The 25,700-nt window shown below is 45.3% G+C and overlaps 1 protein-coding gene across 50 annotated transcripts in view; it reads left to right on the forward strand.

Moving 5' to 3' along the window:
- Nucleotides 1-25,700, forward strand: part of LOC126389674 (spectrin beta chain, non-erythrocytic 1-like) — a 187,156-nt gene that overhangs the window by 137,011 nt on the left and 24,445 nt on the right. For all 50 annotated transcript variants that reach the window (XM_050043428.1, XM_050043452.1, XM_050043444.1 and 47 more), the window contains exons 3-21: nucleotides 3,210-3,361; nucleotides 4,701-4,871; nucleotides 5,712-5,806; nucleotides 5,929-6,009; nucleotides 6,142-6,257; nucleotides 7,831-7,943; nucleotides 8,384-8,571; nucleotides 8,805-8,922; nucleotides 10,366-10,524; nucleotides 10,703-11,005; nucleotides 11,246-11,399; nucleotides 12,504-13,374; nucleotides 13,461-13,598; nucleotides 13,726-14,482; nucleotides 14,934-15,136; nucleotides 17,326-17,416; nucleotides 18,130-18,276; nucleotides 22,546-22,809; nucleotides 24,318-24,542. In XM_050043428.1, coding sequence (XP_049899385.1) covers nucleotides 3,210-3,361; nucleotides 4,701-4,871; nucleotides 5,712-5,806; nucleotides 5,929-6,009; nucleotides 6,142-6,257; nucleotides 7,831-7,943; nucleotides 8,384-8,571; nucleotides 8,805-8,922; nucleotides 10,366-10,524; nucleotides 10,703-11,005; nucleotides 11,246-11,399; nucleotides 12,504-13,374; nucleotides 13,461-13,598; nucleotides 13,726-14,482; nucleotides 14,934-15,136; nucleotides 17,326-17,416; nucleotides 18,130-18,276; nucleotides 22,546-22,809; nucleotides 24,318-24,542 — 4,346 coding nt within the window. The remainder of the gene's footprint in view (nucleotides 1-3,209; nucleotides 3,362-4,700; nucleotides 4,872-5,711; nucleotides 5,807-5,928; nucleotides 6,010-6,141; nucleotides 6,258-7,830; nucleotides 7,944-8,383; nucleotides 8,572-8,804; nucleotides 8,923-10,365; nucleotides 10,525-10,702; nucleotides 11,006-11,245; nucleotides 11,400-12,503; nucleotides 13,375-13,460; nucleotides 13,599-13,725; nucleotides 14,483-14,933; nucleotides 15,137-17,325; nucleotides 17,417-18,129; nucleotides 18,277-22,545; nucleotides 22,810-24,317; nucleotides 24,543-25,700) is intronic.

Genomic DNA, 25,700 nt, shown 5'->3' on the forward strand with positions numbered 1-25,700 from the left:
ACACATTAAACGCACATTAAACACATTAAACACACATTAAACACATTAAACGCACATTAAACACACATTAAACACATTAAACGCACATTAAACACATTAAACACACATTAAACGCACATTAAACATACATTAAACACATTAAAAACACATTAAACGCACATTAAACACACATTAAACACATTAAACGCACATTAAACACATTAAACACACATTAAACGCACATTAAACACACATTAAACACATTAAACACACATTAAACACATTAAACACACATTAAACACACTCGTTAAACACATTAAACACACATTAAACATTTGTCTTTATCTGGACACATTTACCCCACAAATACAACATGCTAACGTTATTAGCAGAAAGAGTCTGCCCTTTCTTTCAGTTATTATTTGAGACTTTTTGCACAAACTTCATTAACAAAATGTTTCACGTTTCAGTTACAGTAATGAAATGTTTGTTCAGCCTTCTGTTTTCATTCCTGTGAGGGTCATTCTGACTGATGCTGAAATAAACTGAGTGGTTACGACCTCGTCAGGGTCATAGATTATATTTACAGATTATTAATCCCACTGAAAACTGGGAATTCCAAGAATTTAAGATTCCCACCTTTTCATGTTTAACAGTGTATTTTATTTTGGAGGGGGGCTGTTTCCTCCTCCACCCTCTGTTTGCAGAGAGAGAGTGAGATTGTGTGTGTGTGTGTGTGTGTGTGTGTGTGTGTGTTGGAGGGAAACAGAAAACAATCAGAGCAACAGCAGCAGAAGAAGAATGAGCAGCATGTAGCTGCTGATGATTCGAGTGTTGGGCAGGGCCGGATACACACACACACACACACACACACACACACACACAGAACACACACTCGCGCTCTGCGTTGACCTCTGGACTCTTTTTCTTTCACCTCCTGAAAACACGAGGACGTCTTCGTCTGTCGTCTGTTGTGTTGTCTCTCTGAGCTGTCTGAAGACGTTGCTCATTCGGGTCGCTGTCACAGTTTCAGATTAATTTTTCCTCCTGAACACAAGTTTTTCTTTCTCTCAGAGTCTGAACTGAAACTCATCTGGATTTAAAGAAGGTTTTGGGAAAGTTTTCTCCGCTGTAGTTTTGCAGTGGTAAAACGTCTGAAACACAGGTGGACCTCTGACAGGTCGGTGAGCGTCAGCAGAACATGGTGGAGTCTGAGCGGGTCACAAAGTGAAACTCTGCAGTTTGGATCCGTCAGTGTTGGACTGGTGTGTGTATAAATATTAGCATTAGTGTTCGGAGCGGTGATGGAGGCGGAGTGGGCGTCGGCCGACTCGACTCAGCTGCAGTTCAACTACAACCAGCTTGAGGGTCGATTCAAACAGCTGCAAGGTAAGAAGAGAAGAAGAAGGTGTCTGTGAGGGGTTAACCTGTCAGCAGGGTCACTTTCAGAGTGTTTATGAGAGGTGCTGTTGTCTCTGCTCTGATGATGATGATGATGATGATGAATGGGCGTTCTGCAGTTGCTGCATTAAAATCAACACATGAAGCGAATGTGTTTATTTTATTAGTTTGAAGATATTTTAGATTTAAACAGAGGAAGTATCTCAGAGGGTTAAACACCAGTTGAAATTTGATCTGAGAACAGATTCATGAGGTTGATGATGTCACAACTTGGTGATTGTGAGGTAAACAGCAGCATTCATGAACAGGAATGTGTCCCTGATTGGCTAACGCAGCATCTGACCGGATGACATCATGTTGTGCTGCAGTAAAAGTTGAGGCAGCGGGGTCGATGTGTCAGGAAAGATTTCAGTTTTTGGTTTGAAGAGAAGCTTAAAGCTTTAATTCAGTCAGACCTGAGAACACACACACACACACACACACACACACACACACACACACACGCACACACTAAAATGGCTGATTATTTAAATGGAGTCTGGTGGGTTTGGAGTTCACAGCCTGTGTCACTGTGAGCTCTGTGTGATGTCACAGCGTCACTGTTAATGTGACTTTTTAAAACGGGTCAGATCTCGTCATCACAGAGCCACATGCAGCGCATCTGATCATTAATCTCTGATTCAGGTTCATTTCTAACAAATTTTCAGGAGATTATTGAGTCAAAAAAAAATCAGCTGTGGTGTTTTCTTTTTTTTTTTAAAGATATTTTTAAGGGCATTTTTTGCCTTTAATTGATAGGACAGTGAAGTGTGAAAGGGAGAGAGAGAGGGAGTGACATGCAGCAAAGGGCCACAGGCTGGAGTCGAACCCGGGCCGCTGTGGCAACAGCCTTGTACATGGGGCGCCTGCTCTACCACTAAGCCACCGACGCCTCAGCTGTGGTGTTTTCGGTGTTTCTTCACCCCTGAGTGTCGCCTGCAGGCCTCCTCTGCAGCCTGAGAGGCAACTCAGGGCAAAAGAAACAACAAACCCCCTCCTGCTGCTCCTCAGTTATTATTTACAAGAACACAAAACAACACAACAGCTGATAAACATAAACAACCTGCAGATGAATTGATGACGAGACAAAGTTTGTAACAATTTGTTCAGCTATTACAAAATAAAGGTGATAAAGTCATGAGTGATGACAGAAATTATTTTAGGAATATTCATAAATATTATAGAAACTTTAATGTGAAGTACGTTCACTTTATGAACAGACTTTTATTTTGAAGGCGTGTCTGTCCGTCCGTCACATTCTCACAGAAAAATAATAAAACTAACAAAATAAGATCGTTGAAGTTTCCCAGGGTTTGATTTTAGAGGTCACACATTGATCTTGATCGATTAATAATCAGTATGCCTTCTGGCAGTGGGCGGGGTCTGGAGTTAACAGGAAACAGGGGGCGGGACTTCAGAATGACTGATGACAGCTCAGTACAACAGGAGGTGTTAGTCAAAGTAAAAGTACTGCATCAGATGTGGACTGAGGTAAAAGTATTTATGTGTTAAATCACTGTCAGGAAATGGTTAATAAAAGTTTCATCAGACCGGCTGCTTCCTGCTGACGACTTCCTGTTTCCTCTGGGTCAGAGGTCAAACACAACAGTAATTCTGAACACGCAGGAAGCAGAAAAAAGCATCCCCCCGAAGCATCCTGGGAACTGTAGTTAAGGTGTAGTTTAAGTATTAAAATGATCAATGCTCAGTGTCTGTCTATGTGAGTAGACCTTGGTGTGACCTTCAGATGACTAACAGCTGTGTGTGTGTGTGTGTGTGTGTGTGTGTAGATGAGCGGGAGGCGGTGCAGAAGAAGACGTTCACTAAGTGGGTGAACTCTCACCTGTCCAGAGTGTCCTGCAGAATCACAGACCTGTACATGGACCTGAGGGACGGACGCATGCTCATCAAACTACTGGAGGTCCTCTCAGGAGAAAGACTGGTACTACACACTCTACTACACGTTGTACTACACTCAGTACTGCTAACAGCTGCTGTTCTTCTTCTTTGAGTTAGCCGCTAACTGCTAACGGCTGCTGTTCTTCTTCTTTGAGTTAGCCGCTAACTGCTAGCAGCTGCTGTTCTTCTTCTTTGAGTTCGCCGCTAACTGCTAACAGCTGCTGTTCTTCTTCTTTGAGTTAGCTGCTAACAGCTGCTGTTCTTCTTCTTTGAGTTAGCTGCTAACTGCTAACAGCTGCCGTTCTTCTTCTTTGAGTGAGCTGCTAACTGCTAACAGCTGCTGTTCTTCTTCTTTGAGTTAGCCGCTAACTGCTAACAGCTGCTGTTCTTTGTTAGACGCTAACTGCTAACGGCTGATGTTCTGCTTCTTCTTTGAGTGAGCTAACTGCTAACAGCTGTTCTTCTTCTTTGAGTTAGCCGCTAACTGCTAACAGCTGCTGTTCTTTGTTAGACGCTAACTGCTAACGGCTGATGTTCTTCTTCTTCTTTGAGTGAGCTAACTGCTAACAGCTGTTCTTCTTCTTTGAGTTAGCCGCTAACTGCTAACAGCTGCTGTTCTTTGTTAGACGCTAACTGCTAACAGCTGATGTTCTTCTTCTTCTTTGAGTGAGCTAACTGCTAACAGCTGCTGTTCTTCTTTGAGTTAGCTGTGAACTGCTAACAGAATGGTGAGGAGGAATAGGGCTCGAAAGGGCACGTGATGTTAATTCGCTAAAAGAACAACAACACAACACAACCGTAGCGTCGCGCAATGTAAACAGACTTTCCAGTTGCCCGCTCAGCCCACAATGTGTTGCGGTTTTTCCACTTGCGCTGCGTCACCCTTTTGAGCCCTATAATGGTATGAAATTCTTGGCTTGAACAGGAAGTGTAAGCTGGGCTAATGTCTTTATGGGTGTTTTATTGTGAAAGGGCTCCCTCAGACTGACAGCTTTAATACAGTTAGAGTTTTACCACAGAGACACCCGCAGGGGGTCAGAGGAACTGCAGCTCCGTAACTTCGTCTCCTCCTCCTCCTCTTCTTCTTTTTCCTCTTCTTCTTTTTCTTCTCCTCCCTTCTTCTTCTCCTCCCTTCTCCTCCTCCTCCTCCTCCTTCCTCTTCTTCTTCTTCTTCTTCTTCTCCTCCCTCCTCCTCCTCCTCCTTCTTCTTCCTCTTCTTCTTCTTCTTCTCCTCCTCCTGCTCCTCTTCCCTTCTCCTCCTCCTCCTCCTTCCTCTTCTTCTTCTCTTCCCTTCTCCTCCTCCTCCTCCTCTTCCCTTCTTCTTCTTCTCCTCCCTGCTTCTTCTCCTCCTCCTCCTCCCCTCCTCCTTCTTGTGACTCCAGCCGAAGCCCACCAAAGGTCGGATGAGGATCCACTGTCTGGAGAATGTGGATAAGGCTCTGCAGTTCCTAAAGGAACAGAGGGTTCACCTGGAGAACATGGGCTCCCACGACATTGTGGACGGGAACCACCGCCTGACGCTGGGCCTCATCTGGACCATCATCCTCCGCTTCCAGATAACACACACACACACACACACAGCAACAAGGAGACGAGTTCAGAAACAGAGTAAATGATGATTCTTCATAACTCCGCCCACTGTCACTTATTAAACCACTCAGGTTAAAGTCCAGCACCGTTCATACACTCCGTCGTCATGGATACCCAGCCTGGGTGACATCACACCGTCCTGGACTGACCTGTTTAAGACTGAAAACATCAAGAGCTGATGAATCTGAGGTCAGACAGGTGAACAGGTGGAGGTGTAACAGGTGAACAGGTGGAGGTGTGAACAGGTGTAACAGGTGAACAGGTGGAGGTGTGACAGGTGAACAGGTGGAGGTGTGAACAGGTGTAACAAGTGAATAGTTGGAGGTGTAACAGGTGAACAGGTGGAGGTGTGAACAGGTGGAGGCCTGACAGGTGAAGGTGTGAACATGTGACCAGGTGGAGGTGTGAACAGGTGTAACAGGTGAACAGGTGGAGGTGTGAACAGGTGTAACAAGTGAACAGGTGGAGGTGTGACAGGTGAACAGGTGGAGGTGTGAACAGGTGTAACACGTGAACTGGTGGAGGTGTGACAGGTGAACAGGTGGAGGTGTGACAGGTGAACAGGTGGAGGTGTGACAGGTGGAGGTGTGACAGGTGAACAGGTGGAGGTGTGAACAGGTGTAACAAGTGAACAGGTGGAGTGTGAACAGGTGGAGGTGTGACAGGTGGAGGTGTAACAGGTGGAGGTGTGACAGGTGAACAGGTGGAGTGTGAACAGGTGAACAGGTGGAGGCGTGACAGGTGAACAGGTGGAGGCATGAGCAGGGGAACAGGTGGAGGTGTGATGGTGCTGTGTTGTGTTTCAGATTCAGGACATCAGTGTGGAGACTGAAGACAACAAAGAGAAGAGATCAGCTAAAGACGCTCTGCTGCTCTGGTGTCAGATGAAGACGGCAGGGTGAGAACCTGGACTGTTGTTGTTGTTGTTGTTGTTGTTGCTGCTGTTGCTGTTGCTGTTGTTGTTGCTGTGGTAACTATAACCTTTAAAACGTGACAGTTGTTGGATCTTTATTTCTTCAGGTATCCCAACGTGAACATCCACAACTTCAGCACCAGCTGGAGAGATGGCATGGCCTTCAACGCCCTCATCCACAAACACAGGTAACACCTTCATCATCATCATCATCATCATCAGTTCAGACATGATTAGATTTTATAAAGTTTTTATTTTTCCAAACTTTATTTATTGTAAACTTTAAATGTGTCAATAAAGTTGTGTCTGTGTGTTTTCAGGCCTGATCTGATCGACTTTGACAAACTGAAGAAATCCAATGCTCACTACAACCTGCAGAACGCCTTCAACCTGGCAGAGCAACACCTGGGCCTCACCAAGCTGCTGGACCCAGAGGGTACGATACTGAACCAGTTCAACTAAACCTGACCTGTAAATCCAAATGTGTAGTGAGGGTGAACTGGGAACGTCTGGCTGAAGCTTCTGTCCGTGAGGCCTTAAACTGTTGCCTCTGGAAGAATTCGTGCTTCCCATTGGAGGTTGGGTAAATCGAATCCAAATGGTCCATGTTGAAAGTCTGCATTGTGGAGGCGGCTGCTATGAGCTGTGGTCAGAATGTAGTTGGTGCCTGTGGTGGTGGCAACCTCAGAACTCACTGATGGACATCACCAGTGAAGGAGGCTTGGTTGGTCTGGGGATGTCCTGAAGCAGCAGACGGGTACTGGTTGGCCCGAAGGTCTACAGCTGTGGTGGTCACCAAAGCAAGAACCCGGGTGTGGGAGGAGTTTGGGGAGGGTATGGAAAAGGACTTGGCCTCAAGAAAGTTCTGGCAGACCTGGCAGGAAGAGAAAGCAGGGCTTGTCTCAAGCTGTGACCACCAGAGAAGAAGAACTGCAGACCCAGACTGGGGATGGAGCGCTCCTCCATATCCCTGGCAGAGGTCTCAGAGGTAGTCCGAAAGTTCCTCAGCAGCAAGGTGCCCGGTGTGGATGAGATTCACCCTGAGATGCTGAAGTATTTGGACATTGCTTGGCTGTTTTGGCTGACACACATTTTCAGTGTTGTGTGGAGGTCGGGTACAGGGCTGCTGGAGGGGTCTTGTGGGGATTACTGTGGGAATATGGGGTACCAGAGTTGTTGTTAGGAGCCATCTGATGACCAAAGTGAGAGCTGCGTCTAAATACTCGGCACATTCGGTCCAGTTTAGGGATCTCAGAATTGTATCTCTGCTCTTTGCAGATGATGTGGTTCTGTTGACTTCATCACACCATGACCTCCAGCATGACCTGGGGTGGTTTGCAGAGTCAGCTCCTCCCAGTCTGAGGTCATGGTTCTCTGGTGGATTGTTCCCTCTGGGTTGGGAGAGAGTTACTGTCCCAAGACAAGGAGTTCAAATATCTCAGGGTCTTGTCCACAAGTGAGGGTAGAATGGAGTGTGAGATAGATCTGTGTTTTGGAGCGGTGTCAGCAGTGATGTGGGCTCCTGCAGGGAGCTAGGAGTAGAGCCACTGCTCCTTCACATTGAGGTGGCTCAACATCTGACCAGGATCCTCCTGGACGCCTCTTGTTAGAGGTGTTCCAGGCACGTGCACTGGTAGGAGGCCCCAGAGCAGACTCAGAACGCCTCAGATCCTCCAGGAGGAGCTTGAAAATGTTGCTGAGGAGACATCTGGAGTACTTTGCTCTGCCTGCTGCCCCCGAAACCTGGACCTGGATAGGAAGATGACAATGGACGTGTGACTCAACAACACACTACCAGTTTAACTAAACCTGACTGAAAACATACAACCAGTGTTTGAAGTGTTGATGTTCATGTTGCTCCTGAGGTCCTGACTGGAGACAGGAGGTCACATGTTGGGTTGTTGTAGAGGTTCATGTCAGAGCGGCTGTTTTACTGATGTGAACACATTTACAGAAAATGTCAAACAGAATAATTTATACATCATTAAACATTGTTTTGTGCATTGCAGACATAAGCGTGGACCATCCTGATGAGAAGTCAGTCATCACCTATGTGGTGACGTACTACCACTACTTCTCAAAGATGAAAGCTCTGAAGGTGGAGGGCAAACGAATCGGAAAGGTCAGAAAACACATGCAAACACCAACAAACCTTTGAAACCAAAGATCAGGGAACATTTATTGATTAATGTTGACTCTGACGTCTATTCACTGGATCAATATCAGAAATATCTGTTTACATCCAGTGATTGTTTTTTTTACCAGATGAAATATTCAGACAACTTCACATGAAACTACATGAAATCCCCCACAAATACACAAGAACATACAAACTCTTTAAAAACATGAGTTAAACAACCGACAGCTGACGAGAGCGGACAAGGTGGATAGGTCGTCTTCTACACCAGGAGGTTCAGGCTTCACCCAGATTTGGAGACAGTTCCAGGGAACACAACAAGAACATTTTTGAAAACAATAAAAGAAGAAACAGTTGAGCTCACGTCCAGACTGAAGTTCAGCAGAGTTCACACACAATCTGATGTCTCTGCTGTTTCTATCCAGGTGTTGGATAACGCCATTGAGACGGAGAAGATGATCGAGAAGTACGAGTCTCTGGCCTCAGACCTGCTGGAGTGGATCGAACAGACCATCATCATCCTCAACAACAGAAAGTTCGCCAACTCTCTGGTCGGAGTCCAGCAGCAGCTTCAGGCCTTCAACACCTACCGAACCGTGGAGAAACCTCCAAAGTCAGAACCTACACCTTTTACTTTGATCCAACAAAACATATTTTCAGAACTCCACATACTGACTGAAAATATCAAACACAACTTTTACTGAACTCAAATATAAGACCAGCTCGTACACCTACCTCCTTCAACATCATCACCACATTGTGTACCATCTCCTCCTCTTCATCTCTACCTGCTCTGCTTCCTCCTCTGACCTCTTTTTACCCTGTGTCCCTCTCTTCTGTCTTCAGGTTCACAGAGAAGGGAAACCTGGAGGTTCTTCTGTTCACCATCCAGAGTAAGATGAGAGCCAACAATCAAAAGGTCTACATGCCCCGTGAGGGAAAACTCATCTCAGATATCAACAAGGTGAGAGCTGCTCCACCTCCAGACAGATAAGTTTTATAGGATCGTCTCACCAAAAGGGGAATTCTTTAGTGACACATTGCTGCATTTCCAGCTGTGTTCGCCAGGGTTTCTGGCAGCAATTATGTGACCAAGATTGGGTGTTTTTTTTAATGACATATTGCTGCATTTCCAGCAGTGTTTCTCTGCATTTCCAGCAGCCACTGTGCAACAAAAATGGAGTAGGTTTTTTTTTTTTGACAGGTTGCAGCGTTTTCAGTGATGTTTTGGATCCTTTTGAGCAACATTTGCACCACAGAAACATGGTGTTTTGTAGTGGCACATCACAGCGTTTCCAGCTGTGTTTCCAGCAGCATTTGTGCCATCAAATATTTTAGTGACACATTTTGCATTTCCAGCAGCCATTGTGCCACCAAAGTGGGGCGTGTTTGTAGAGACGTTTTGCTGTGTTTCCAGCAGCATTTGCAGTTTCGTTTTCAGTTTCGATTTTGGTTTGGTCTGTATGCGTTCAGCAGAAACAGTAAGGTTAAAATCGGCAGCTGTTACTCCATAGTTCGCAGGGGCGTAAATATAGACAGTGCAGGCAGTGTGGTTGCACTGGGGCCCATGGGGTGGAGGGGCCCGACTGCCACCTGGAATTACGCCTGTGTTCAAAGAAGAACTCGCATTAAAACAAAAATGGTGCTATTTTCCATACATGCCCTAAATAAGATGAGATACACCTTTATTGATCCCATAATTGAGAAATTCTAGTGTTACAGCAGTCAAGGGGAAAGAGTCAGATTAACGATTTCAAAATTTAAACTTAAAAACTTAAAAAACTAGGCATGCAAATAAGTACAAAAATCCAAGAAACGGCGATAAATAACAATAATAATAATGATAGTAATAATAATAATGAGCAGCAGTGAATGAAAATGAGCAGTGGATAAAGGGAGCACATCTAGTGCAAGTGATTGTATGTGCAAAACAGCAGACAGCAGACAGATGTGGTGTCCATTAAGTGTCCATAGTGTCAGTAAAGTGTCCATAGTGTCAGTAAAGTGTCCATGGTGCAGTTAGCAGGCAAACCCATCTCCATCATGGCTTTCTGGTTTTGTAAAACAGTGTCAATCTTTAACAAATTATAAACTTACTCTACATTAACTATTTAAAAAACTACGTGTCTAATACTAATGTGTCCAATATCAAGTATCTGCAAGTGGATGTAATATAAAAGCGGCAGTAAGACACACTGTTGCTAAAATATATATACACCTAAAACTGTGTGTGTGTGTGTGTGTGTGTGTGTGTGTGTGTGTGTGTGCTCCACAACTTGTAACTAGGGCGTAATAGGGCCCCTCATAATAGCACGCACTGGGGCCCATTGTAACTACCTTACGCCACTGACAGCTCATAATAACTCTGTTAAGAAGTGTTTGATGGTGATGTGGTGTTTGTCGTCAGGCCTGGGAGCGACTGGAGAAGGCAGAACACGAGAGGGAGCTGGCTCTGAGGACGGAGCTGATTCGTCAAGAGAAACTGGAACAACTTGCACGACGGTTCGACCGCAAGGCGGCCATGAGAGAGACCTGGCTCAGCGAGAATCAGAGACTGGTTTCACAGGTGAGAAGGCGCACAGTCAGCAGCAGCTACCAAGTGCTGCTCCACGTTAGCATCAGCTGCAACTGAAACTGTGTTTTTCCTGCTATCACATCACATTCTGGTCTTATTGTGACCAAAAAGGGACAGAATTAAATTAAATATTTGTTTGTTTCCTGAATTCTCTGCTTTCTCTCTCCAGGACAACTTTGGTTTTGACCTTCAGGCCGTCGAGGCGGCCACCAAGAAGCACGAGGCGATTGAGACTGACATTGCGGCGTACGAGGAGCGTGTCCAGGCCGTGGTCTCTGTGGCGAAGGAGCTGGAGGTGGAGCGCTACCACGACATCAAACGCATCACGGCCAGGAAAGACAACGTGATCCGGCTGTGGGAGTACCTGCTGGAGCTGCTGAAGGCCCGCAGACAGAGACTGGAGATGAATCTGGGCCTGCAGAGAGTCTTCCAGGAGATGCTCTACATCATGGACTGGATGGACGAGATGAAGGTACACTGACCAAACAAACCTACATGGTAGATTTTAGGGTCAGGAGAGACAATCAGTTTTTTATTCAGTTCATCTAGTACAGAGAGGTCCAGAATGTGTTTAACCCAAAGACCAAAAACAGGAAGTAACTGTTGGCGTCCTTGAAGTGATCCTGTCCTTATCTTTGGATTTAGGGAGGAAGCTGATGGCTGCCATCATCACTCTTGGTTGTCTTTGTCTCTTTCTGCCTTTGGTCTCCAGATGCTGCTGCTGTCTCAGGATTATGGGAAGCATCTGTTAGGTGTGGAGGACTTGCTGCAGAAACACGCTCTGGTGGAAGCTGACATCGCCATCCAGGCAGACAGGGTGAAGGCAGTCAGCACTAACGCCACCAAGTACTCCGTCAACGACGACGGTGAGCAGCATGCAGCATGATCTGTCCTCGTCCTTCAGTTGTAATATTCTGTCTGAATTTTAGATGTTTTTTCATATTCATGATTCATCTTATTCATTACTTGTTTTTCACTGTGACTTCCTGACAAGGAGCAGATACACTGGGTAGGCAGTTTACTTTGATAAGACCAGTGCTTCTCTCTGTAGTGGGTGTGACTGCAGGCTAGGTCAGTGGTTCTCAACCTGTTTCGTGTCAAGTACTTATAAAATGATACACATCGGGTCACAGACCCCCATTTGATAAAGTTTCTCATCAGGGACCTGAAAATATTTTAGTTCTTAGACCAAAATTTTAGAGTCGTACCTACAGTTGAGGAGAAACTGTGGAGGAGGTGAATGGTTGGGACAGAGTTGCTGCTCCAAGAGAAGGAGTTCAAGTATCTCGGGGTCTTGTTCACAGTGAGGGTAGAATAGAGCGTAAGATGGATCAGTGGTTTGGCACAACGTCTGCAGTGATGCAGGAGCTGCGCCGGACCATCGTAGTTCAGAGGGAGCTGAGCCAAAAGGCAATGCTTTCGATTTCCTGGTCCATCTCCGTCCCAACCCTCACCTATGGTCATGAGCTCTGGGTGGTGACTGAAAGAATGAGGTCACAGATACAAGCGTCTGAAATGAGTTTCCTCTGTAGGGTGTCTGGGCTCAGCCTTAGAGATAGGGGGAGGAGTCAGACATCTGGAGGGAGCTCGGAGTAGAGCCGCTGCTCCTTCATGTTGAGGTGGTTCAACATCTGATCAGGATCCTCCTGGTCCAGCTGGTAGGAGGCCCCGGGGCAGACCCAGAACACACTGGAGGGATTATAGATCTATGGATGGATGGATGGATGGATGAAATTGGATGGATGAAAGTGGATGGATGGATGACTCTTACCCACACTGGGCTCACTTCTGTAGTGAATTAAATAATAAAAAATAAACTATTCCCATTTCTCTGGGGACCCCCTGGAACTCTCTAAAGGACCCCTGGGGGTCCCAGGACTCCTGGTTGAGGACCACTGGTCTAGATTATTTCAAACCTTTTGGAAATGAAGTTAAATGCTGATAACAGAGGTAAATGTCTCCCTGTCCAGGCTATAAGCCCTGTGACCCTCAGGTCATCCAGGATCGGGTCTCCCACCTGGAATTCTGCTACCAGGAGCTCACCCAGCTGGCCGCCGAGCGCCGCGCCCGCCTGGAGGAGTCTCGCCGTCTCTGGAGATTCTTCTGGGAGATGGCCGAGGAGGAGGGCTGGATCCGTGAGAAGGAGCAGATCCTGTCCTCTGTCGAGCACGGCAAGGACCTGACAGGGGTGCTGCGCCTCCTCAGCCAGCAGAGCGCCCTGGAGGATGAGATGAGCGGCCGCGCTGGCCACCTCCAGCACACCATTGCAGAGGGCCGGGCCATGGTGCAGGCCAACCACTTTGCTGCCACTAAGATCCAGGAGCGCATCGATGACCTGCAGGCTCAGTGGGCAGCGCTGGAGCAGCTGGCAGCGGTAAGGAAGAAGAGGTTGGAGGAGGCTCTGGCACTGCACCAATTCCAGGCTGATGCAGATGATGTTGACGCCTGGACACTGGACGCCTTGCGCATTGTCTCCAGTGGAGAGACGGGCCATGACGAATTCTCAACCCAGGCTCTGGTCAGGAAGCACAAAGACGCAGCGGCGGAGGTGGCCAGCTACCGGCCAGTCATTGACTCACTCCACGAGCAGGCGGCCTCACTGCCTAAAGAGGAGGCTGACTCAGAGGAGGTGCATGGACGTCTGGCCGGCATCGAGGAACGCTACAAGGAGGTGGCAGAACTGACGAAGCTGAGGAAGGAGGCGCTGCAGGATGCTCTGGCACTCTACAAGATGTTCAGTGAGGCCAACGCCTGTGAGGTTTGGATTGATGAGAAGGAGCAGTGGCTGAACAGTATGGAGATACCTGAAAAACTGGAGGACCTGGAGGTCATACAGCACAGGTAGGACTACAACATGCCTTACACACGTTGGTGATGGTACATCTCTTTTGGCCAGAACTGATTCATATGATCCATGTCCTCTGCAGGTTTGAAAGTCTGGAGCCGGAGATGAACAACCAGGCGTCTCGCGTTGCTGTGGTAAACCAGATCGCCCGGCAGCTGATGCACAATGGTCACCCGAGCGAAAAGGACATCAAGACACAGCAGGACAAACTCAACAACAGGTACAAGCAGATATAATAACTCACAAAGAATAACAAAAATTACAAAGATGCAACAAAGTCATTGTCCTCAATGTAAACACCATGAAACTGTAGGTGTGATTGACCTGATCCTCTTCTCTACTTATAGGTGGAGCCAGTTCCGCGATCTGGTGGACCAGAAGAAGGAGTCCCTGAATTCTGCTCTGGGTGTGCAGAACTACCACCTCGACTGCAACGAGACCAAGTCATGGATCAAAGAAAAGACCAAAGTCATCGAGTCCACCCAAGAGCTGGGCAATGACCTTACTGGGGTCATGGCCCTGCAGCGAAAATTGACTGGTATGGAGCGCGACCTAGCCGCCATTGAGGACAAGCTGGGTGACCTGCGAGGCGAAGCCCAGCGGCTGGCAGAGGAGCACCCTGACCAGGCCAAGGCTATCACAGGCCGCCTGGCTGAGATCAACGCTGTCTGGGAGGAAATGAAGAACACTCTGAAGAATCGTGAGGAGTCCCTGGGTGAGGCCAGGAAACTGCAGCAGTTCTTGCGTGAGCTGGATGACTTCCAGTCCTGGCTGTCCCGCACTCAGACAGCCATCGCCTCGGAGGACATGCCGAACACGCTGGCTGAGGCTGAGAAGCTCATGGCCCAGCATGAAGGCATCAAGAACGAGATCCAGAACTATGAGGAGGACTACCAGAAGATGCGGGACATGGGGGAGATGGTGACGCAGGGCCAGACGGACGCGCAGTACATGTTCCTCCGACAGAGGCTCCAAGCGCTTGACACCGGCTGGAACGAACTGCACAAGATGTGGGAGAACCGGCAGAACCTACTGTCCCAGTCCCACGCCTATCAGCTGTTCCTCAGGGACACCAAGCAGGCCGAGGCCTTCCTCAACAACCAGGTAAACGCTAAAGCTTCACCTCACTGCACTCTTGTGTCTTTATCAGCAGGTTCATGACTCTGTGTCCATGAATTCATGCTGAAGACATGTCAAGTCAAGATACAGATCTCAGAATCTAATAACATCCAGTGATGACAGTGTCTGCAACTGGAATTAGGCCAGTTTATTTGGCCTGAATTCTGAGTTTGGGCCTATGCTGGGCCAAGTCATTTCTGATAATAACTTGCATGTTTTAGCACCTTTCAAGGGACCCAGGGATGCTTTACATTTAGGATACAATTAGTTAATTCGCACAAAATTTCCAGATCCCATTCCTGCTCTCTAGAGAATGAACCCTCATGATTTTAATGACATTTCTTCCAGAATCATTCTCAGCATGAACGTACCCCAGCATGTCACTGTCCCACAAACATCCTGTATCAGTACTGAACCCTGTGTCCTCACCCAACAGGAGTACGTCCTGGCTCACACCGAGATGCCCACCACTCTTGAGGGCGCCGAGGCCGCCATCAAGAAGCAGGAGGACTTCATGACCACCATGGATGCCAACGAGGACAAGATCAACAGTGTGGTGGAGGCCGGCAGACGGCTGGCCAGTGATGGAAACATCAACACTGAACGCATTCAGGAGAGAGTCGCCTCCATCGATGACAGGTAAACCTCAGCTTCAGGTCACGTTTCAGACATTTTACTTATTGGGACTTTTTTTATAATTCAATTCAAGTCAAATTTATTTATATAGCCCAATATCACAAATCACAATTTTCCTCAGAGGGCTGTACAACATCCATCTGTCCTTGGACCCTCACAGCTGATGAGGAAAAACCCTGCCCAAATAAACTCTTTAATGGCAGTAGTAGTAGGCATCAGACAGGACCACGGCAGCAACGCAGCCACGACCCACGATCCATGCACAACCACAATCCGTAGAAACCTGCAAGACAAGAGAGCACATAGGCTCTGACGGAGAAGCTGAGTTAGAAACATGCATACCCCTTTTCAACCAACATGGAACTGGGTTTGTTCCGGTTCCCACGCCTAATTTTGAACCATTCAGAACATTTCGCCCAAAAATAAACAGGTTTAGAACCCAAAAAGTTGGTTCTCTCCTGGAAACTAAAAATAGCAGGTTTTCCTTGACCTGTAGTTTGAACCATGATGACATCAGTGGGTGAATCATATTTTAAAGGTAAAGGGAAAAGAAAAGAGCGTGCAGTGGTCTCATTTATAGTTGGTCCATGCTTGTTTTTTTAGGTAAAAACAAATTTATGTAAGAACAGAACAAAAGTTTGCAGGTTATCAATGTTATCAAAACTGGTGGAAATGCAGGCTGGTTCGCGAGATAGCACCAAGGTTCCAAGAATCCTGAACAGAACCACTTAAAAACCAGAGCTAATTAGTAGGATAGGGGGTTAGCATTAATGGAACATGAACGTAACGAGTAAAAGGAGAATTGGAGAGGAGCTTGGTGTATCACAGGAGGTCCCCCATTAGACTAGGCCTATATCAGTTAGACTAGGGGCTGGTCCAAGACTGAGGTAGTCCTAACAAGAAGAGTCAGCCCTAAATATAAGAGCCAGCCCTAACTATAACAGTTTGTCCTAAAAATAAGAGCCAGTCCTAACTATAACAGCCAGTCCTAACAGTAAGAGCCAGCCCTAACTATAAGAGCCAGTCCTAATGATGAGAGCCAGTCCTAACTAAGGGCCGTAATATACTTGCTGCAAACAACACGACAGCATCAAGGCTGCCATGCGTGATGTGCGTTCATTTGATGCGTCGGCTGCACATCTCAACGTGAGGTACCGTGAGGCGTACGCGAGATGCAACATTGACATGACCGCTAGAGGCGCTCGTGCGAATGAACATGGTGAATGTGAGATCAGACCAGATGGAGTCGCTGTCAGAGCAATGGCACAGACTTTTGAAGAGAGGCTGACAGACCTGGTGCGGATGCGGCATGCCGGCATACACTACCCGATTTCTGGGTTATATTTCTGTTGTCTGCTCTAAGTGGAGACCGCCAGTATTGTGCGTTTTGACTGTGTAGTGCTGCAGCAAGTATATACACAGACATGGCGCATTGTGTACGTGTACGTTTGATCAAGCGGCAAGTCTATTATGGCCCTAAAAGAACAAGTCCTAACTATAAGAGTCAGCCCCAACTATAAGAGATAACCCTAAATGTAAGAGCCAGCCCTAATTATAAGAGCCAGCCCCAACTATAAGAGTTAACCCTAACCATAAGAGCCAGCCCTGACTATAAGAGCCAACCCTTCCATAAGAACCAGCCCTAACTATAAGAGCCTCTCCTAACTGTAAGTGTCAGCTGTAATTATAAGAGCTAGTCCTAACTATAAGGGCCAGCCCTAACTATAAGTGTGAGCCCTAACTACAAGAGCCTGTCCTGGCTGTGTCAGCCCTAAATATAACAGTCAGCCCTAAACTGTAAGAGCCAACCCTATCTATAAGAACCAACCCTGGCTTTAAGTGTCAGCCCTAACCATAAGAGCCAGCCCTAACTATGTGAGCCAATCCTAACTGCAAGAGCCCACCCTAACTATAAGTGTCGGCCTTAACTATAAGAGCCTGTCCAAACTGTAAGTGTCAGCCCTAACTGTAAAAGCCAACCCTAACTCTAAGAGCCAGCCCTAACTATAAGCTTCATCAAAAAGGAAAGTCTACAGTCTACTGTTAAATGTGGATAATGAGCTCACTTGAACAGTAACGCCATAGATCACAGAGATCACGGCCTTACCTGTGAAGGTAATAAGTTCCTTCTACTGTTACTGCATGGAGTGTGCCTTATGTATTGGCGTCTGACCTCGTCCTCTGTGTTTCAGGCATAAGAAGAACAGGGAGGCTGCGGTGGAGCTATTGATGAGACTGAAGGACAACAGAGACCTGCAGAAGTTCCTGCAGGACTGCCAGGAGGTCAGAACTCCTCAAAAACACACTCATCGACTTCATTGTGTGTTCGCTAACTCAATGGTTGATTTCCTGAAGTCTGTCCAACACTTTGGTCCAGAGGCAGATAGACATGTACTGATCCGATTCCTGCTGCTCACAGGATGAATCCTTTAGCAGCCGTTCACATGCTGCATTTTTTGTGCCCTCTAATCCAGTTTTTAATGTAGACACACGGCAGGCACGCTCAAATGCCAGCGCGATGTGCATGTGTCTCTAAGCGGCTGTTTTTTAGGACGTGACAGCTGCGCCCTGAGATAAACTGAGATCAACTTTTGGAATGCAGCAGTGCGCACCACGTGTCATGTGATGAGAAACAACCAATCACAGCCAATAGATATATTTCCTTCTTCAGAAAATATTAGTGTGTGATAAATGTGCAGGAGAAGTTGATCATGTTACTGCAGAGCTGTCAGAGCTTTACATCTATCCCACAGACATACAGGAAGAAAATCAGCTCTGCACTCAGGATTGCATGAAAGGAGGCTGGTACTTGTTAAGGTTCCTTAGCAACATCAGACGCAACCTGTCGCCAGGCTCTTGAAAGTTGGCACAGAAAAGGCACAGGAGTCACACACAGCGCCCGACCTTGCGTCTTCCAGGCGGTTCAAGACACGGCATGTATATGGTCCTATAGGATTTTAGTGACATCCCTGCTAACATTTTGTGTTTGTGTCCAGCTGTCTCTGTGGATCAATGAGAAGATGCTCACAGCTCAGGACATGACCTACGACGAGGCCAGGAACCTGCACAGCAAGTGGCTGAAGCACCAAGCCTTTATGGCCGAACTGCAGTCCAACAAAGAGTGGCTGGACAAGATTCAGAAGGTATGGAGAGTCCGAACAAGGCCAAAGTCTGTCCTGATTAATGATCTCCGCATGGACAGTACAGAGTAGTAGATCACATCTGTATATTCTTGTATCTTATAGTTAATGGCAGAGTCATAGATAAGCACCAGGAAACAGTATCCCTTCATTTAGAACATAAAATACTGTTCAGTTTGAAATTCAATTCAATTTAGTAGTAGTAGTAGGCGTCATGTCAGACCAGAGCAGCAGCGCAGCCACGACCCACAATCCTCAAAACCTGTTGAACCTGAGCACGAAAGCTGTGGGGGAGAAGCCGAGTTAGTGATATGCAGTAATAGGATATGAGTGTTTGCAAATGAAGAGACAGAGAGAAGGACAAAGTAGCTTGGTGTATCACAGGAGGTCCCCAATCAGACCAGGCAAATATCAGTCTAACTAGGGACTGGTCCAAGGCAAGCCTGAGCCAGTCCTAACTTTAAGAGCCTGTCCTAACTATAAGAGCTTGTCCTAACTGTCAGTCCTAACTGTAAGAGCCAGTCCTACCTTTAAGAGCCTGTCCTAATTATAAGAGCCAGTCCTAACTATAAGAGTTTGTCCTAACTGTAAGAGCCAACCCTAACTGTGTCAGTCCTAACTGTAAGAGCCAGCCCTAAGTATAAGAGGCAGTCCTAACTACAAGAGCCAACCCTAACTATAAGAGCCAACCTTAACCATAAGAGTCAACCCTAACTATAAGAGCCAACCCTAGCTATAAGTGTCAGTCCTAACTGTAAGAGCCTGTTCTAACTATAACAGTCAGCCCTAACTATAAGAGCCAGCCGTAACTATAAGAACCAACCTTAACTATAAGAGCCAACCCTAACTGTAAGTGTCAGCCCTAACCAAAAGAGCCAGCCGTAACTATAAGAGGCAGTCCTAACTACAAGAGCCAACCCTAAATATAAGTGTCAACTCTAACCATAAGAGCCAGTCCTAACTATAAGAGCCGGTCCTAACCATAAGAGCCAGCCCTAACTATAAGAGCCGGTCCTAACCATAAGAGCCAGTCCTAACTATAAAAGCCTGTCCTAACTTTAAGCCTCATCAAAGAGGAATAAAATAATAATAAGTAAAATGAGCATGAATTAACATTAAAGAGTTAAACATTCAATTCAATTCAATTTTCAATTCAGTTTCATTTATAAAGCCCAATATCACAAATCACAATTTGCCTTGGAGAGTGAATCTAATCTTTCATAGATTGAGGAGGAGTGAGTTAATTTATACTAATTTAAGGTACAAGTTTTCTTTATGAACAACCTAACTAGCAAACTAACAACCTGATCCCTCCAAAACAGATGGTTACAGAAGGTAGCCTTGGTTCTATGAATGAAGGTCAACACGCCAGCTTGCATTGTCATTCAGTAGGCTGGTTCGGCCAAACAAACATCCAATCAGATTGTTTCATTGGATTTTAGATTATTACAGAAAATAAACAAATAATTCTGATCCTTCCAGGTTCTGTTCAGAGAGATAATATTCACTATTGAACTCCACTTTGTGATTACTGAAGAATAAATTCAATCACCAAAAGTACAAAGCTAACAAGGCTGTAAACAAACGTCACCATGGTCACATGACTTAATGTCACCACCACAACGAGGCTGTGATGTCGTGTTCGGAGTGATGACGTTCTGTCGTCTCATCTTGTTAGAGACACATAAAGCTGTAAACTGACAGCGGGGTATTTACTGGCGGAAAACAGAAGATGAACGTCTCTTCAGCTCATGTTAACCTCAGACCTTATTTCACACATCGAACCAAAAACACATAGAATTCAAGACGAAGGAACAGGAAGTGCTAACATGCTAACTCATTTCTGGGTTTTAGGGCTAATTCTTGGAGGCTTCTAGTAGAATTAGAAATCAATGAAAACAACAAACAAACGCAATGTCAGTTTATTCATAAGTCATATAAAATATATTGATTACAAGAAGTTTAAATGGCTGATAGCAGATAAGGTTAGCTTTAATTAGGCTAGTTCACCAGTTAAAAAGCTCATTAGCACAATGGAGAAATTTAAGTAATGTTAAAAGTATTTATCTCTACAAGTTTAAATGACATTAAAGAAACATTAATTAGCTCACTAGCTAATTAGCTACCTTGTTACTGTTTGAGAAATACACATGAATTCTTGCTATTTTGAACCACGATGACTCGAGCAAAAGAGGAGTTTTAGCTTGCTAACTTATGTTAGCATAACATGGCTCTGTTGATGACAGTGGCACAGGGATTATTGTTAGCTTATGTTAGCTTATGTCAACTGTAGCTTCACTTTGACTTATTTTTAGGTTTAGGTCTTCAAAATGGTCCAGATAATGTGAAATGACTCGTTCTTACAGAAAGTTGGCTAACAATATGAAGTAAACAGAAGTCGTAGCTTTTATTGGATATTTTTTCACATTAAAACTGCAGTAAAAGCACAAAATGAAAACTGAATTAAGAATCAAACCATTATTTATTACACTGACACCCTGAAAGGCTGCGTCACATGGAAATCTATGCTAATTACCATAGAATGTGAAATAATGGACGTAGCCACCGTGACGTCACCCAAAGCCTCAAGCTCGGCATTATGGCTGTTGCCATCTTGGTGTTTGGAGCCAGAAGTGACTGTCTTCTGACGAGAGGGTGTAGCTGTGGGTACTGCTTCACCTCAGTCCTGATTTACAGGTTGCCATGGTAGCGACTTGTCAATCACCATGTAGCCACACCCTAAAGCAAGGGTCATCAACTTTGTTGGCTCCATAGATTTTAATGATACGGAGATAACAGATGCCAAGATGACGCCTATTCAGTCCTGTGGAACTGTTTGCCTGGTGCAAACCCCCAGTAAAACTTTCTTTAGCTTCAGAATTGACCTCCACGATATATGGCCCACTGAACATGCACAGTAGTGTTTCTCTTGCTGGCTTCGCCCACGAGTTCTTGCTCCGCTCATAGACTTTAAATTGAGATGATGTTGTGGGTTTTTAAATCACTCTTCATTTTCATTTTTGGGGATTAAGTCCAAATTAGCCTGTCGTTGTTTAAGAATTTAATTATGAAGAAGGAAAAATAGCTAGCACACCTTAACGCATGCCCTCCTCCTCAAATTTTATGGATTCATTAATATTTTGCGGGCTTGATGGGAAGCCTTGGCGGCCGCCAGTTGACAAGCACTGTTCTAAAGCCTCCCATGCTTCATCATTTATTTTTCTCTAAATGGGATCTTCATTTACTAATGAACATCATGCTGAATTAAAGAAGACTTGAAACTAGAGATTGAGACCAGTACAGCTCTGATCACACAGGAAGTGCTTCAGCAGCTGGAGGCGGCTTTTTGTGATAGTTTTTAATGAGTATGAAGCTTTTTGCTCTATGTTTTTGCGACGCGCCTCGTGTTTCTGCGCTATAGGGGCCTGGCGCTGTTGCCGGAGCACAGGTTGTCAAACTGCCCCTGAGTCATCCTAAAAAATGCCTGTAAACGTCCATGATGGAGGAGAAGCTCCTGGACCAACTGGTGGTACTCCCCATGATCCAGCCTCTTTTTTAGGGTCTCATGTACCCACACAGATCTCTGTTTATCTGCTGACAGCCTCTCACCCTCAACCAGAGCTAAAGACAGTACCCTCTGCCTCAACATTGCAGCAACTACATACTGATTACTGCAGGATACATACAATAAATAAATGGTAGATTGATTACACAGGAAGAAAAAAAAAAGAAAAGGCAGTGCGGTGTACCTCAAGTTTTATAACCTGCAGAACACTTTCTGAGAAATCGGGGCCTTAAACTCATCAGGTAAATGTTCACTGAGGTCATAAATCAGGTGAGAAGGAGACTCATTTTCTCTCTCTTACTTCGATACAGTCAGACTGGAGTCGTCCCCTGCTGGACATTAGAAACACTGCAGCTGTAACGCACTTCAGCATTGGCTTCACTTCTGAGAGTTGGAGGCTGCGTCTACTCCTTTATACAGTCTAGCTAATGTTCAGCTATGCCAACTAACAACTCAAATTAAGATTCAATTTGAGGCAAAACAAAAATACAGCAGCTGTTCTGAATTTAAAGTTTCTCAGTCAGGAGCATGTCGTCCACTCAGAACACTAATTACTATTCTAAGAGCTCACATTCTTATTTTTTTCTCTCAGCTCTGTATAAACACAGATGAACATAAATATTCTGATCTGTGGGAGAGGAACAGTCAGGTAGAGATGATGAAGGACATCATCAGACCAGCTCTTTACCCCGTTTGACTGTCTGCAGGACGGCATGCTGCTGGTGTCGGAAAAGCCGGAGACGGAGGCAGTGGTGAAGGAGAAGTTGTCGGCGCTCCACACCATGTGGGCGGAGCTGGAGTCCACCACGCAGACCAAAGCTCAGTGTCTGTTCGACGCCAACAAGGCCGAGCTGTTCACTCAGAGCTGTGCCGACCTCGACAAGTGGATGGGAGGCCTGGAGGGTCAGATCCAGTCTGACGATTACGGCAAAGACCTGACCTCCGTCAACATCCTGCTGAAAAAACAACAGGTATGGTCACATGATTACTGCAGCACTGACTCAAGAGGCAGAACTCTCAGAGGTGGAAATAATTTCCATGTACACCACTTTATACTTCTAAAGCAGTACGTTCATCAGACCGCTGCTGTTACTTTCACACAGATATGACACAAACTGTACATAAGGTACAACATGAAATACTGCTTTTATATTTAAACTCATAACAATATTCTGAAGAGCCTCTCTGCAGTGTCAGTACTGTTACTGATGATACACAGGTATTAGTACTCTTACACTGTGCTGATAATACAGGATCCAGAGACCGCTGATTATTCGTACCATTAAATATAGCTTCACTATAAATAGTGCTGTTATTAAAAGGGTAGTAGTGGTATTGTCAGTTGTAGTAGTATAATCAGTAGCAGTCCAGGTGTTAGCATTATGGTCTGAATACGCCCCTTGTTGGTGCTGACAGTAGTACTACTGTTAAGGAGGATTTATACTTGTGCTGCAGACCCTACGCTGTAGCCTACGCTGTTGTGAGCATTTATACTTGTGCAGTGATGTGTCTGTGTCACTCTGCAGTTTAGGGCCCTTTCCTATAGAACAGGTCTATACCTTGTCCTTTTATTAAACTAACTAAAGAGCCTTATGTTATTTATCTTATGTCATTTCTGTCTCTACATGGTCGCACCTTTACAGTTCTCCTCTGCTCTCTGTAACGCGCACGGCAGAGTTCGGCCCGAACCCACAGCACGGTACTGTTTACACAAGCCGGAGCCTGTGTTGCGTTTAGGCGTTATCACATTAATAACAAAAACCAGCACTTGAGTAGGCCATAGCACAATAGCACAGCACTGCTGCGTCGGCGTATTTACGTAGTCGATGACGTCGACGATGTTGACATGTCGCCCCAGCCCTACTGCAGTTACACCTCCAAAACACTAGTCGGCGTCAGATGTTTCTGTGAAGTGCTGTAAAGTTTAGTTGATTCAAAACACACATTAAACACACATTAAACATGGCTTAATAGAGACAGTGTCAAACACAAATCAGCTTCACTATAACTCACAGCATTCACAGACAAACACTTGTCTTTATCTGGACACATTTCCCCCACAAATACAACATGCTAACGTTATTAGCACAAGCCTATGGTATTTTACATTGTATAAATTAGCCTAGCGGCTAGCAGAGATTTCCTCTGCTCATATTTCAGCCAGGATAAATCACACACAGTGTGTGGAGGCTTTATTGTCTTCACAATTTATTGTTTCTTATCTGTGAAATTAAAGTAAATCAAAGCTTTGTTTCCACTGAGGGAAATGGTTTCAGCTTACAGAGACAGACAGGAGGTCTGCGTCACTGTGACGTGCAGTTACATTTCCGGGGAGGTGCACATCAAGCTAGGTTATGGCACTGATTCGATGCAGAAGTATAAATTCTGCCTTAGCTGTAATTTAATCAGGACTCCTGTGGTAGATGCAGCAGTGACACTGGCAGCAGTGTGAGTCTGACTGCTCCCTCCTCTCTGGCAGATGCTGGAGAACCAGGTGGAGGTGCGTCAGCGGGAGGTGGTGGAGCTGCAGAGCCAGGTGAAGGCTCTGGGTAAGGAGGTGAAGGACACAGACGAGGTGGACGGGCGGCGGCAGCTGTTGGAGAGGAAGTTCCAGGAGCTGCTGGAGCCGCTGCGCCGTCGCAAGAACTTCCTGGTGGAGTCCAGAGAAATTCACCAGTTCAACCGAGACGTGGAAGACGAGATCGTACGTACACCCGAAGAACAGAGTCTCTATTATTATGAAACATGATACACAGAAATCAGAAGATAACCCAGCTCATGTTAAAGATTATGTAATTTTATTTATTTAATCTGTCATTTAAATATGTCTAATAGACTCTTTTTTCTAGAGAGACCTGTGTAAAAAATAATATCTACAGAGGAAACATGAAATTCAGAAGCAGATTCAGAGAAGAGCCAGTAGCGTATGAAATATTGTCATCTGCATAAAAATGTACAAATTAAAAATGTAAATATAAGGTGATTAAAAGAGGACCCAGAATGGATCCTTGCGGCACACCTCTACTAACATCTGGGGGACTTTTAACATAATTATTCCATGTCTGTACCATACGCTGAGATATAATGTTATTAATATTATTGTGTTATTTGTAGTTTATTAAACTAAGACGTTAACGTCGAACAGGGACATCCAGCTATGAGACGTTTATCAGTACAGGAGACACGTCACCTGAGCTCCAATCAGAATATTAACTTTAAAATAAAATACGCTGAAGGAGCAGGAGAGAGCAGAAAACAGTGTCAACTCAAGGTCCTCGTACTTTTTCTGAAACAAATATAAAGAATGCACATCCTCTGAATAAACTTTTTCCAATCGGTGCTGACATCAAAGGGAAAACTTAAGAAATCAGGATTTGTCGCACACGATGTATTGCTGCTCCCGTGCTTTATTCCCACACCAAACAAATGAGCAACATTTCACCTCACGTAGGAGGCTTCATCAGGCTTACAGAGTAAGGGGCCGTCCCTCTTTTTATAGCATATCCTAAAGGTTGTCCTCCAATAGGAGTGAGGCTATCTGGAGACCTACAAAATACATACAGGAATAATATTATTAATCAATCAATCACAGATGCATTTTACCATGTTATTCATAAATTTAATACACTTATGAAAAAAACATTTATTAAAAAAAAATTATAAAAAGTTTTTTATGTATGTATATACTATTTACAAAAATGGTCTAATACCTCGTACTTTTTCTGTCTTCTGTTAAACTGTGTGACATGTTGGACTGCAGCAGTTTACCTGTCTCGAGGTATTCTGTGGTATGAACATTGACGGTTATCAAACAGTCCGTGGTACTGAAAATTGCAACTGGATGAAGAATTTCACCTTTATT

The sequence above is a fragment of the Epinephelus moara genome, chromosome 5 (assembly GCF_006386435.1).
Source record: "Epinephelus moara isolate mb chromosome 5, YSFRI_EMoa_1.0, whole genome shotgun sequence".
NCBI lineage: Eukaryota > Metazoa > Chordata > Actinopteri > Perciformes > Serranidae > Epinephelus > Epinephelus moara.